The following is a 13,985-nucleotide window of genomic DNA, read 5'->3' as shown; positions in this document are numbered from 1 at the left end:
AGGCACGCGGGTTGGGAGGACCCGCGTTAGTGCAGGATTGAGTGGGTGCAGGGACAAGGCCAGGATGTCAGATGGAGCCCCTTTATGCCTCTTGTGATTGATTCCTGTCTCCCTGGTTCCACAGCCCTGTGTATCCACTCCTTTTTTAACTTCTCACCACATTCTTTGGGTCTTTCGGCATCATCTTGGCTACCTGTGTCTCCTACTTGTCTGTCTTCCTTCCCAGGCTCTTTCCTTCTGAGGGTGCTGAGGGAGTGGATATTGGACTCATCTCTCCTCAACACACTCTCTCTTTCTGTCTCTCTCTCTCTGTCTTTCTCTGTCTCTGTCTCTGTCTCTCTCTCTCGCTCCCTCTCTCTCTCTCTCTCTCTCTCTCGCTCTCTCTCTCTCTCTCTGCTGACCAGGCCAGTGGGGCACCTATAGTCTCTTTCATTAGCTTTTGGTGATAGCCCAGGCAATTTACACACCCTGTTGGCTGTGGCTATATGTTGTCATAACCTGAGTCATTTTCTCATTTAATACTCTCCATAAACTCCAATAAAACTGTCCTTGAGCCCAGTAGTCCAGTGGGAGGGGAGAGCTGGGCTTCGGGGGGGGGGGGGCTTGAGAGGTCTGAGGGAGGCGTGGGGTGACACAAAGTTGAAAGTACTGAAGGCCCAAGCCTAGGCAGGACACAGGCTCTGTCCAAGCTGATGTGTACCTCGTTTCCTTCCCTGCCCCTGCTGACGGCTGCAGTGTGCCAGATCCTCCCCAAGGGAGTGGTCGCTGTCCTGGGACCGTCGTCCAGCCCGGCCTCCAGCTCCATCATCAGCAACATCTGTGGGGAGAAGGAGGTGAGTGGGGGCTGGGTTGGGAGCCTGGGCCCGGGGCCCCAAGGCATCACGGAGCCTGAGGGCTGGATGGGCCCTTCCTCCATCCCAAGTGATGGAAGAGGGAGGGGCCTTAGCCAGCAGGACTTCTTAGGTCGGATTCTTAGGGCTCATGGTGGCGCCTTCCAGAGGGAGGGAGGCTGATAGCGTGGGAGCCAGGAGAGGGGCTGAGATGGAAGTGGGCCCCCGTCTGTAGTCTGGTCCACAGGGGCGGCTCTGAAGTGGTCTGTTCATGCATTGGTAGTGGGGATTCCCATGGGGGAAGAAGGCATTGCTCCATCTCTTTGTGAAAATAAAGTCTGAGAGCCTCTGTCTTGTAGATGGGGGGGGGAGGGGGAGAGGGAGAGAAAGAGAGACACAGAGAGGCTTTATTTTGCTTTCTTCCTCATCCACCACTTCTAGTGCTTGCTCTTTGAGACACGATACTTGTCCTCACCTCGGACATCTTCTCCAAGTGCTACTATGAAGACCTTGGTCCCCCACTCCCTCTTTGCCCCCCTCCTTGATTCTCCTCTCTGCCTGCTCCCCCTCTACCTCTCTTCCCCACCCCTAACCACCCTTTCCACAATCCTCACTCTATACTGGAGCTCTGGCTGAGCCCTTGATTCCTAAGGTCTCCCTGACCTGCTACGCTGCCCCCCGTGCCACAGACTGGCCGGGTCACACCGGCCAGGGAGCGGCAGACAGTTAGCCCAAGCTTCTTGTCTGATCACGTTCCTTCTGGAGCAGTCTTTCTTCACTGTTCCGATTATGCATGTCTGTTAATATTTTATGAGGCTGAACTGCCTTACACAGATCCTCTGCTCTAGGGAAAAGCAATGGAGTTCTCACCATGGAATCCAGACTTTAAATGCTGCTAACGTTCTCTGTGGCCCTTGTAAACTGTCAGCCTCCTGTCTACTGCTATCCACTCCACCACACCTTGTGACCACCCCCCGGGGTGCATTAGCAAAATTGCGAATAGGTTATGGATTGATCTTCCTCCAGAGACCATTGACAAGGGTGGGGCTGGGCCATCCCTGCCTGGGCTCACAGAGCAGCTGGCTGCCCCTGGCTGCCCCTGGCTGCCTCTCCAGCAGCCTTCAAGATGGCCCTGTGCTGGAGACCGCCACCAGCTCCCCTTAGCACTGCGTATACAGCTCCCAGGACCCTGTGGGGACCCCCTGCATATTCAGGGAGGAAAGAAAGAAGATATTGCCTAAGAAGGCGTTTCCTGAATATTAGCTACTGAGCCAGTCTCTCCTTTGCACACGGGATCTCATTGAGTCTGACTGAGTCCCAGAAGTACCTGTGGTTGTCTCCATTTGAATGGCGTTTTTGGACCGATTAATCAGCATGACCCCCAGATCACCCAGCAGAGCAAACCTCCATCTGCAGACTCTAAAAGCCCCGTGTCCTTCCTGAAGGACTCTTCCCCCATCTCTGGCCAGGATCCCTGGGGTCCTAGGTGCTAGGGAGGGCCCCACCCCACCCCATTGTCAGAATGCCAGTGGACAGCTGCTGAGCTGCTGGAGCCAGCGGGCCACAGCGGGAGGCTCTGGTCAGGGATGCTCCCAGTCTTCACCGCCATCCTGCCCTTAGTGGCCTCCTTTTCCTTCAAGGTGCTGGGTGTTCCTTGCAGACGGAGGGGGCGTGAGGGTGCGGAAGACCAGCCAGAAGAAGCCCCTGCCTGGCGGCAGCGACCACACCCCACAATCAGCTTTCATAATGCATCAGGCTCTCGTCAGCTCTGTCCTTTGCAGTCCCTGATGGAACCAAATACAGCCGTGCTTTCTCTAGGGCACAGGGGCTAATCCTAGTTGAATTCAGTAATTTTCTCCTTGCTTTTTTGGTAAATCCTTCCTCTCCTCCCTCCTCAATTTCAGAAGAGCTCCAGCGTCTCCCTGAAACATAAAAGGATAAGGAAGACCGTCATTCCATCTTCCCTGACTCATACGCGGTGGGCCTGGGCAGGCAAAGAACACATCTGTAACCATTTCTGAATAATACGTTTTAGAAGCCAGCCAAGTCACCATCAGGAGCTTCTTCCTCCTGTCTACTTTTAATCTCACTTGCTTTCACATCAGTACAAATTCACGTTCGGGCTCAGCTCTGGGTACGAGGGATGAAGGTGGCAGAATGAAATCAAAGTGGATGGCAGCTTAGTACATTCTAACTTTCCTATTACCTACCAAATGGTCTCAGCTGCCAGCAAGACTGCCATCGCAGACTGTTAATATCGCCTCCCCGGAGAAGGGAGGCAGAAGGCAGGGCAGTGTCCCCCCAGAAACGTCAACAGCATGTGCGGAGGGAGGCTGTCGTATCTAATGAAACACCAGTGCAGGTGTTTATTTACCTGGCTCTAGCCAGAGAGTCCCTGGAAGGTTCTTACTGAGAACTTCATTCCCACATCTGCCAGAAACCATCACCACCCCTGCTTCTCCCCAGATTCACCCAGCAAGACTCTGGGGAGCAAGTTTGAAAACCTCTGGGCTAGGATGAGGGGATGCGGCCTCTGTCCTGGGGTAGGGCGGGCTTTCTCCTGCCATCTCTGCGCTGTTATTAACTACATGTACAGTAGTGTAAGTGTGATGCTTTCGAGAGCAGTCTCTCTCGCCACCCAGCAGTGGCTGGAATCTGCTCTACCAATAAAGACCTCTTTGTTTGCCTTCTCAAGCCACGGACTCGATGCAAAGGGCTTCCTGTCCTGGGTCTCATTGGGGATGCTGCGCTAGCTTCCTCCACGGGCCGGGCCATGCAGATCCCGTGCGTGTCCCCTTCTCCCACTGGCCCAGGGCTCAGGCATTCTGCACAAGAACCCACCCTGGGACTTTGACTCCCTCGTCTTGTTCTGATCTTTCTCGCTCACCGGGGTCCTCCCTGCTGCCCCTTTTCTGCTCCTCCTGCCAGGTCCCTCATTTCAAAGTGGCCCCAGAAGAGTTCATCAAGTTTCAGTTCCAGAGGTTCACGACCCTGAATCTTCACCCCAGCAACACTGACATCAGCGTGGCCGTGGCCGGGGTCTTGAACTTCTTCAACTGCACCACGGCCTGCCTCATCTGTGCCAAAGCGGAATGTAAGTGTGCCCTGGCCGGCTCAGCCCCACGCCGCCTGGCCCCCGCTCATCTGCACCTGGCTTCCTGTCCTCTGGCTGGATCATGGGGGGTGAAGACCCACAGGTGTGGGCACGCTCGCGTGTCCCCAGGTGTGTGTACACATGTGCACAGGTGTGTGCAGACAGCGCGTGGCCCAGGGGTGCCCTGTACCTGGTATCCCCGGGCATGGCCAGCATAGAAGTGAATTAGGTCATAGGAAAGACTGGCCGACTGCCAAAGTCTTTTTACATCCGCAAACTCAATTCCCACATTTTCAGCCTTATTGTTAAGGAGATACAAAGAGAGAGAGCGCCGAGCGGGGAGAGGAAGAGGGAAAACACAAAATGGAATGCATTTGTACCTGATGGGCTGCAGAGCTGCTTTCCCCGGGGAGCAGGTTTTGCTGATGGAACAAGGGCCAAGGTCAATTCCTGATAAGGCTTTTTTATTTTATTTTATTTTTTCAAATGCAAGGTTTGGGAAATGCATTTTGCTCTGACTCCCGGACAAGGCGCGACATCAATTGAGTATGAGATTTAGCTAATTTAAGCCAGCACCTCCCAGCAAACCTGGGCCGTCGCATGCTCTGAGGCAGCTGGGCGCAGGTACAGGCTGCAAGCAGGTGATGACCTGTGGGAAAGCAGGCGGGGCCTGTGGGTGGAGCTCGGGGAACAGTCTAACCCGGCTATTCACCAAAGGGGAAACCAAGGCCCAGAACCCTATAATCTGTACGTGGTAGAGCTGAGATTTGAACCCACACTCCCTGGATCCCCGTCCAATGCACTGTCACCAATGCACTGTTTCTCAAACTGGGTTCCTCTGTGAAGTCTCAATGGGCCAGTGTCGTTTCCCCAAGCCACTTGTGGCCATTTACCTTTAAAATAAAAGGGATAATTCAGTTCCTTGTTCTCACCGGTCAGATTTCAGGTGCTTGGTAGCCAACCACGTGGCTAGAGGCTACCAGCTGAGCAGCCCAGTGCACCGCCTGCACAGAAGCCCAGCGCGTGGCCAACAGTGTTTGTGAACAGAGACTTCCACAGCCCTGCCTTCTGTTTCTCCCTCCTGGAGATTGGTGACACATGTTGGCCTGGGCCATTTGGGAAGCCATGTGGCCAAAACAACCACTCCCCTCTTCCTCTGGTAAGGTGGACTGTGATCCCTGAAGGATGCTACAAGGACATCCACAGGATGCTAGCGTGTGATCACAGGATGCTAGCGTGTGATGGAATGTAGAGAAGGTACATTGCACCTGATGCCCTTCCATGGGTGACATCCTTGTACCAGAGAATGGTGAAGTGCTGCCACCAGTCCCACAGGGCTGCCCTGTATTGGCCCACCTCACATGCTCAGAGACTGAGGGCAGGGCTGTTAGAATATGTCCAGATAAAGGCTGTCCTACTGTCTCCTTCAGTGCCGGGGATAATGTCTCGCCAACCCAACAGGAAGTTCTTCGTTGTGTCTAGCCACACATGGTTCCTTTGATGTTTAGGCTGAGCCCTGTTTCCTCTGCTTCAGCTCTTCCCGGGCTTGGGGAAATCCTTTGCACAGATGTTTATTAAATATCTGCTGTGCACTGGAGCACGCTCTTCTGAGAGAATGATGGGCATCTCTTGACATTCAAACAGTGCCTTGCAGAGGGCAAACCGCCCACGCCGTGTTTTCTGGTTTTATCTCCTCTTCTCCAATCAGCGAGAGCTCAGGAAAGCATCTAGGAGCTCAGGTGAGGCTGCTGGCCCATGCTCAAGCCAAGACTCTCGGGCTTTCTGACCTGTAGGCTGGGTCTTTTCCCTCCAGGCTGTCCCCCTGTAGTTCCTATGATCTTCACTGGCAGGGACAATGTCCTTCAAAGGGCAGAGATGTCTGCGGGGGAGGGGCGTTCTCCATAGTTGCTGGACTAGAAATATAGGATGGCTGAGCCCAGACTAGGTCTGGGAGGAGCAGAGGATGCCCAAGCACAATACAGACCACCATGCCCCAGGAGCCATTCCCTGCAGCTGCTCAGAGAACTCGCCACGGTGCCTGCCCACACTCTGCCCCAACCCACCAGGACCGGGGAAGGAAGGTGGGGCCGAGCGGAAGTTCAAGGGTAAAGAAGAAGAAAAAAACGGAATCAAAGGCTGAGGAAATGAGGGGCTGAGAGGAAAAGCGTTCTGAACTTGGAAAGTGGTGCTGCCATCTTCTTTATTAATGCTGGGCCGAGAGAATTAGAAGCATGAATCTAATTCTATTTTCCAGCCATCAGAATTAGGCGAAACGGAGATCATTCCACAGAGAATCATGCCACTTACTTTCCACCTTCCCCAGCGCAGGTTTTTTAATAAGCAGGGTTGGGACCAAATAGAGGCATAGTCTGAATTTCATTATTTTTCTTTAATGAGGAAAAAGTCAGAAGATGTCCAACTGCCTTTTTCTGATGAGGCTGGGAGAAGAGACGGGGTGAATGGCTCTGGCGAGGCAGCCTGGTAATCTCCGTGGAGCCTCAGGGAGTTGGCTGTTTGGGGGCTCCTTTGTTGAGACCACCCCTCCCTGCCATTGAACTAGCTGTTGTTGTCCTCAGAGGGGAGCCAGGTGAAACATGGTGTATGTTCACCGGCCATCTCCATGGTTCAGATCTTGGATTTCTTTATTCTGCTGGGCCTGAGGCTTGGGCTCAGGGCCTGGGTATGGCCTCTGAGGTTTTTTTGTTTGTTTGTTTGTTGTTGCTGTTTTGCTCAAGGCTGGCATTCTACTACTTGAGCCATGGCACCATCTCCAGCTTTTTCTGTTCACATAGTACTGAGGAATCAAACCCGGGGCTTTGTGCATGCTAGGCAAGCAACTCTACCACTAAGCCACATACACAGCCCACTTCTAGCTTTTGGATGAAAGTTGCATGGACCTGCCTGCCCAGGTTGGCTTTGAACTGTGATCCTCAGATCTCAATCTCCTGAGGAGCTAGGATTATAGGCATGAGCCACCAACACCTGGCTTACTTTTCTTTTAAAATGCTTGCTTTGGTGTTTGTTCATGTTTTAAGACATTCTGTGACTACAGCCCTGTCCCGAGGTCTTGTGCCTGTGCGATCTTGGGGAAATGACTTCCGCTCTCCCCAGGCTCCATTATCTATAGGATATAACAGGATCAAAGTTACTCGTGCCCAGTCTGTCTGAGGGGTCTGAACCGTACATCAGCAGCAGCATGGAGGTTGTGGTCACCCCCAGGAGAGCACAGGTGTCCTTTCTCCTTTCCTGTTTGAGCGAGACTTGTCCATGACTTAGAACCAAGACTCAGTTGTGTCCCCCACCATCCTTGTGGGCATTGAGCGCTGTCCAGGGTGCTGAACAGCAGCAGCCATGGAGCTGATGAGGAGGACGTGTCCTCCAATGGGGCGGCGGTGGGGTGGGAAGAGTGGCAAAAGGAGAACCATCTTTGCAGTCCAGCCAAGTTGCTCCATCACTTGGGAGCTATGTAAGTTGAGCAGCTTCTTCTGCTTCTGGAGCCTTTGTTTAGTGTTGGCTATCTAAATTGGGTGGGAAGGTCCCTGGGCCGGGGCATGGAGACAATTTAATTGCTGTAATTGTTGTCCTGCGACCCTAGCTGAGGCCCTGGGGCTGGAGCATGGGACAAAAGTGAGTGATGGGTACTTGGAGCCCTGTGGCAGAGTAGCTGGGGCAGTAGTTGGCCTTTCCTCCTCCAGACCCCAGGACGTGCTGTGGGACGCCTTTGGATCACAGAGATGTAAAATTAACCATGTTCAATGGGAGGTGGCAGCATATTAGTGAGCGCCTACTGTGTGCCGAACACAGTGATGAAGATTCTTATATGATCTCACTTAAATCTTAAATTCTCTGTGAGTTAAATTCCTAATCTCTCCCCCACCCCTTCCCCCCCCCCACACACACACACTTGTCATTTAAACCATCCTACCTCTTGATAATCACATAAGATGGGCTCTGTTGTCACTCTCATAAGCATGAAGGAAGGAGCGGGCAAGGTCATACAGTCCCCAGCCTCAGCGACTGCCTTCTCTCCTCTCCCCTCCGACCTCTGTGAAGGAGATCCACACCCCTCGTCTCATCGCGCTGCTCACCACGCTCCTCCATCTGCGGTCTCCCACAGGACTTGGAAGTGCAGCCCTCCCGGGGATGCCAGGCTTTTCCAGGGCCAAAGCCCTTCACCGAGGGACCCAGCCAGCGGAGGCAGGAGAGGCTGGGCAGAAGGAGCTGTTTTCTACATTTTTGGTTTCTGACGCCAGCGTCTTGTGCATCCGCCGCAGGCCCGTCACTTTGGTACTTGTTCCTTGTCCTGTGGCTGGGTCTGCCCCTGACTGTGCTTCTCACGCCTCTCCGGGTCCCTCTGCTGTCTCCCTGGACTCCTGCCTTCCAGTTCCGGAAGCCGGCCTCCCTCCTGCCTCCCAGAACAGCCGGCCTGCTGGGCCTCTCATCGATCCATCCTGAGCGAGACTAATAGGCTCCCTAGGTCCTTCTCGGTCTCGGACTTGGCAGGCAGACCTGCAGCTGGGCCAGGGCTCTACAGAAGAGGAGGGCTGGGGGAGGGGGGAGGAGCGAAGGGGGAGAGGAAGGGAGAGAGCGAGCAAATTCTAACTCCTCTGGCATCACCTGCCTTTGCTAAGATTTCTTTAGTTTCATTACACAGAGGTGAGGAGAATGACAATTGGAAAATGTCACACTGCACTGTTAAAATCCGAATATACTTTTGTTTGTTTGTTTCTGTTTTCTGGTGGTGGTGGCGGCGCTGAGGTCTGAATTCAGGGCTGTTTGGCAGCTGGTCTTCCGCGTGAGCCATGCCCCCCAGCCCTTCTTAGCTTTTTTTTGTGTGTGGCAGTTTTGTTTTGTTTTAATAGTCTCATATGTGTGCCAGGGCTAGCCTTGGACTGTGAGAATCCTATCTACACCTCTTGTGTGTCTGGGGTTATAGGCATACACCACTATTTCTAGCTTATCGGTGGTGATGGGCCTTGATAGCTTTTTGCTGGGGCTGGCCTCCAACCTTGATCCTCCTGCTCGATACCTCCCGAGTAGCCAGGCACACCGGTGGGGAAGGCTGCCTTTGGAGCTCCGTGTGGTTAGGTGCCAGAGGAGAACCACAGACTGCTCAAGTTCCAGTGCCCAGCATGCCATGGGATGTTCGTGGCATTTTCTTGCTCTTATGAAATGGAGCGTCGAAGAGGCCAGGAGACTGCTCGAGGTCCTCTGCCAGAAGAGGATGACTGCATTTGAATCCACATCTCCTGGAGCCTAGTTGGCAGGAAGTTTTTGGTGGCATGGGCAGCCGAGGAGGAAGTCTGCCGGTGTCTGCAGCAGCCCTGGTGGGGGCTGGGCAGGGGAGGGGGGGGAGAAGGGGGGTCCATCTTGTGGCCTGCACAGCAGGCTGTTCCAGAAACCTCTGTCCAGGAAGTGAGCTTCTCCCTTCCCCACCACAGCCCCTGCTCCCTGGAAAGCCTTCCCAAACCGGGGACAGGAAGACCAGTGTCTTGCCTGCATCAGCGAAGGCACCCAGGCTCCAACCCTGCTGCCTCTCCTTGTTCCACAACAACCAATCAGGCCCAGGTCCCTGGACCTGCCCAAGCACCGTCTGTGCTGTCACTTGCTTAGTTCCTTCTAGGAGGTTCACTGGACTCATAGGAGGTGAGAAAATGGGGCTCCTGGTCCCAGCCATGTCCTGCATCTCTGTGTGGTTGGGCCGGCCACATCCCCTCTCCATGACCAGAGCACCTTTGCAAGGGTCACCGTCATTTTGTTTCTGAAGGGTCAGCGGGGTCCAGGAAGTCTGTACGGCTCTAGGAGAGAGATCCCACTGTCCATAGCCTGTGAGGACAGGGACCCCTCCACACAGGGACCCCCCGCCTGGTAGAAAACCAGCCCTTCCAGCAAGGAAGGCAAGCTGCTCCCTGCCTGCCTCCCGGCCTCCTCGCAACTGCAGGGATTTTAATATTTTAGAGGATTGTTGTAAGGACTTAACACGAGATAAGCCATGTAAAAATTTCAGCATATTAGCTAGAACATAATAAGGTTTGATAAATGTTACTCCTGTCATTGCTTAGGGAACAAATGCCTACAATTTTTTTCCCCCAACTGGAATCGAGACCACTGGCTGGGAAGGTGGCCTTCCCGCCTCTTGCCTGACTCTGCAGGGAGGGAGCAGAAATAAGACCCTGGGGTCTCAGCCGCATTGCCTGGGAGTGGAGGAGGAGACAGAAGGAGAATCCTTGGCACACAGTCCGTTTCCCATTTGGTCCTGGGTCTAGAGTCTTGCCTGCTGGGGTTGAGTTCCATGTCTCTTCTTTTGTGATCTATTATACCTGATCTTTGTGAGAACATCACAGGGTTTCTATAGACTCATTTTCTGGGTGTTGGGATCCTCAGGAAAGTTTGCCCTCCTCCCACTTCTAGGATGAGAACAAAGGCTTTTTTAGAGCCCTGCGTGTGACATTACAGAGGGGTTACCGTGTGCCGGGGCTGTTGCTCCCACCACCCTGAGAGCTGAGGTAGAAACAGCCCAGACAACTGGCCCCATGAAAAGAGCCTGGAAATGGGGAGAGAGACCTCCGACGTGGACACAGTGCTTTGCAGGAAGGGGTGGGGGCTCTCTACCCAGCATTCTCTAGGGAGCCTTGGCAGCCACGTTAAAGGACACCCTAAGGGCATCTCAAGGTCACTGGAGAGATGACAGGAGCTAAGGTGCATTCCCTTATTTTAGGTAGGAGAAGTGAAGCCCAAAAGCCAACAGGGAGCAACAAACCTGTTCCGATGGGGGTGCTCCTCGCTGCCAGCCCCGCCCCTGCCGCCGTCACCCGCCTCACCCTTCCCTAACCTCTCTCGCCTTCGTTGGAGTCACAGGTGTGGTCTTGTTCTTGCCCCGGGGTCCACGGAGGCAGCTCCACAGCCCACGGCTTCTCCTCTCTCCCTCTCCAGGCCTTCTAAACCTCGAGAAGCTGCTCCGCCAGTTCCTCATCTCCAAGGACACGCTGTCCGTCCGGATGCTGGACGACTCCCGGGACCCCACCCCACTCCTCAAGGAGATCCGGGATGACAAGACGGCCACCATCATCATCCACGCCAATGCCTCCATGTCCCACACCATCCTCCTGAAGGTGAGAGTCGGGCCGGGCAGGGCGGGCGCGGTGCGGGCCAGGAGCCTCCTCCCTGAGCCAGGCTGCCCTGTTTAGCCCTGGGCTAGATTTGAACCCTGACCAACCTCGGTTTCCCTTTCAAAGGTAGTTCTTGAAAGGAAAAAAAAGGCTGAGGGTGGCTGCCTAGAAGTGTTTATCAGCCAGACCCAGATCCTGGGCCGGGGGGTGGGGTGGGGAGAAGCGGAAGGTCTAGGGTTCTTGTAGGGCTGTGGGCTCCTTCAGAGGCTGAGGAAACGGGAGTAGCTCCAGGTTTTGGACAAGCAGCTGTCATGCCAGAGTGTGTGGCTTCGTGTAAGCCCCAATACCTGTCCAACGTTTTCCAAATCACTGTCTACGCTCATCCCCCGGTGTGGTCCTTCCCGTGGGGGCCACAGATCAGTGCACCATCTTCATCCTGTGGACAGAGAAGCCGAGGCTCTAGCGGATTTGTCCCAGGCTGGCACGGCACAGAGCAGAGTGGGGTCTTCAGGGTTCTCTTCTAGCCTCAGGTCAGGCAGTGAGGCGGGGGTGGTGGTGGTGGAAGAGACAGGAGATGGGGGGAGGGGTGGATGGGTCCCTGGAGGGAGCACTGGGCAGGGGTGACGTCATCTGGCACCAGCTCCTGGACAGGTGTTGGCATATCATCAGAGAGCAGGCCCTTCATCCTAGCCCCTCTCTGGCCCCCAGACCGCCCCCCTTAACCTCACTAATGCCATTTTAATTGCATATTTAAACACGCCCTGACATCCTCCACCGGGGAGCGAGCCTTCTCCTGGTTAACGGGGTTCAGCCTTGTAGATACTCAGATGGTCTCCCCCCACCCCTGCCTCCCTCTCCCCTTCCTTCCTTCCCTCCCTCTCTCCCTGGCTTTTTATTTTTGCCAGCAAGTTAATAGAGATTTGAATGAGTTCTCTCTGTCCTGAAGGCTGTCCCTCAGCCTGTTGCTATAGTAATGTTCCACCGCACCAAAGCCACGTCTGTCTGCACGCCTGCCCAACCCCTCTTCCTCTTCTCCGCTCTCTAAGACATGTTTCTCTCCTCTTTTCTTCCATCGTCACATCTGGGGCTGCCATCAGAGACAGGATCCTTCAGGATAGAAAGTCCCCGCCCCCAGCTTTCAAAGGAAGCGCAAGAAGGTTGAGGGTGGTTCCTAGGGAGAGGGGGTCCGGCTGGGGGCTTCAGGTTAGTGTATAAATGGCCGGGGAAGGCAGGAGATAGAGCTGGCCAAAGCACCCCCTAACTGGATGCCTAGGGGGCCAAGAGCCCTTGGCCCAAGAATCCTCCCTAACTCCTAGCGTGTGAAGCTGGGCCCTGGCGGTGTGACCACATTCATTGCCGAAATGAAAAAAGCACCAAGAAGAAAACGGAAACCATCCTCTCACCCACCAAAACCACTCTTAACTTCGTGTGTCTCTGCTTCCCGCCCCACACATGTTTTCCCCAAATTATTATGACACCACGTAAACTTTTCTGGAAATGTTTTTTGGAGCTTAATTTTGTGCCCTGTGTGCATTTTCTCCATGCCATTAAATACTTCTCTACAAACAGTTTAATGGCAGTATCATCTCCTATTACATCGATGTCCCATAATTTATGTAACTAGCTCTTTAGTATTAAAGGAACAAGCTGTTTCTAATCTCTCGCTATAATAAATAATGCCGAACGCACGTCTTCATACATAAATCTCTATGCGCCCTCACGCCTGTTTCTCCAGTGTAAATTTCTAGAAGTGAAATCCTGACTTAAAGGTGTGCATTTTAAGGATTTTTTTTCTCAGATGATGTGCCAGATTGCCTCTTAGAAATCTGGGACAGTTTATACCCACAGCCACCAGAACACAGGGAGTTTCTTGTAGCTTTGCTGGTATGGGGAATTTGCATTAAAAATGTTTCTGTCGGGGCTGGGAAGGTGGCTCAGTGGTAGAGCGCTTGCCTTGCATGCATGAGGCCCTGGGTTCGATTCTTCAGCACCACATAAGCAAAAAGAAAAAAGCCGGAAGTGGCGCTGTGGCTCAAGTGGTAGAGCGCTAGCCTTGAGCTGAAGAGCTGAGGGACAGCTCCCAGGCCCAGAGTTCAGGCCCCACAACTGGACCCCCAAAAAAATGTTTCTGTGAGCTAGGTGCCTCGTAGCTCACACCCATAATCCTAGCTACTCAGAAGACTGCCGTCTGGAGGATAGAAGTTCAACACTAGCTTAGGCAAAAAAAAGTCTGAGAGGCTCCATCTCCAAAGTAACCAGCCAGAAGCCAGACTGGAGGTGTAGCTCAAGTGGTAGAGCACCGCTGAGCAAGGCCTTGAGTTCACCTCCTCCCACAAATCCTCCCTCTAGATGATTTTCAGGAGTGGGGGGTGGGGGGTAGTAGAGTTGTAGAGGGTTCAGTATTGTGTGTGTGGCTCTACTTTCTAAGGCAAATCTGCCAATCACAAATCCTCATTAGCAACCAGCCCTGCTGGGTGCCCAGTGGCCATCTTTCCTGAGTCCCCTGGGGACCCAGGCCCTGCAGCTCCACTGCCCCAATGAGCACCATGATCAAGGAAGGGCAAGTCTGTTCCTTTTGTTCCCTGACACTGCCGTGGTCCCGGCAGACAGTGCCTCCAGCAAACCTGGCCGTTTTCCCCTTGAGCTTCCCTACAGCTCTGCGTTCCTCCCTCCGGGGGTCCACACGGCCCTGTCGAGAGGAGGCAAGCGGTGCGGGGAGCAGCCCTCAGACAGTCTCTTGACTCTGCGAGGATTTGCGCGGCAGTAATCCCCTGCTTTATTGAGCGGCTCTTCCGGCAAGGAACTTCATGTTTACCCAGAGTTCAGGTCTTCAAAACCAAGGATCGCTTGTGGTTGATCTCTAGGACAGCACATTTCACAAAATGGGGTTTTAACGGTGCCCCCAGCCCTCTCCAGCTGTGGTGCCCGTGGATTCAGGCAGCGCGGCTGTGA

At 53.9% G+C, this 13,985-nt stretch overlaps 1 protein-coding gene across 3 annotated transcripts in view; it reads left to right on the top strand.

Moving 5' to 3' along the window:
- The window catches only part of LOC138810355 (glutamate receptor ionotropic, kainate 4), a 301,458-nt gene that overhangs the window by 189,288 nt on the left and 98,185 nt on the right, over positions 1 to 13,985 (top strand). For all 3 annotated transcript variants that reach the window (XM_069997405.1, XM_069997403.1, XM_069997414.1), the window contains 3 exons: positions 736 to 833; positions 3,759 to 3,924; positions 10,858 to 11,036. In XM_069997405.1, the coding sequence (XP_069853506.1) occupies positions 736 to 833; positions 3,759 to 3,924; positions 10,858 to 11,036 (443 nt within the window). The remainder of the gene's footprint in view (positions 1 to 735; positions 834 to 3,758; positions 3,925 to 10,857; positions 11,037 to 13,985) is intronic.

This window comes from Dipodomys merriami, unplaced genomic scaffold (genome assembly GCF_024711535.1).
Source record: "Dipodomys merriami isolate MVZ:Mamm:240054 unplaced genomic scaffold, mDipMer1.0.p SCAF_103, whole genome shotgun sequence".
NCBI lineage: Eukaryota > Metazoa > Chordata > Mammalia > Rodentia > Heteromyidae > Dipodomys > Dipodomys merriami.
The sequence above is the reverse complement of the archived record's forward strand: the minus strand, read 5'-3'. Positions and strand labels throughout refer to the sequence as shown.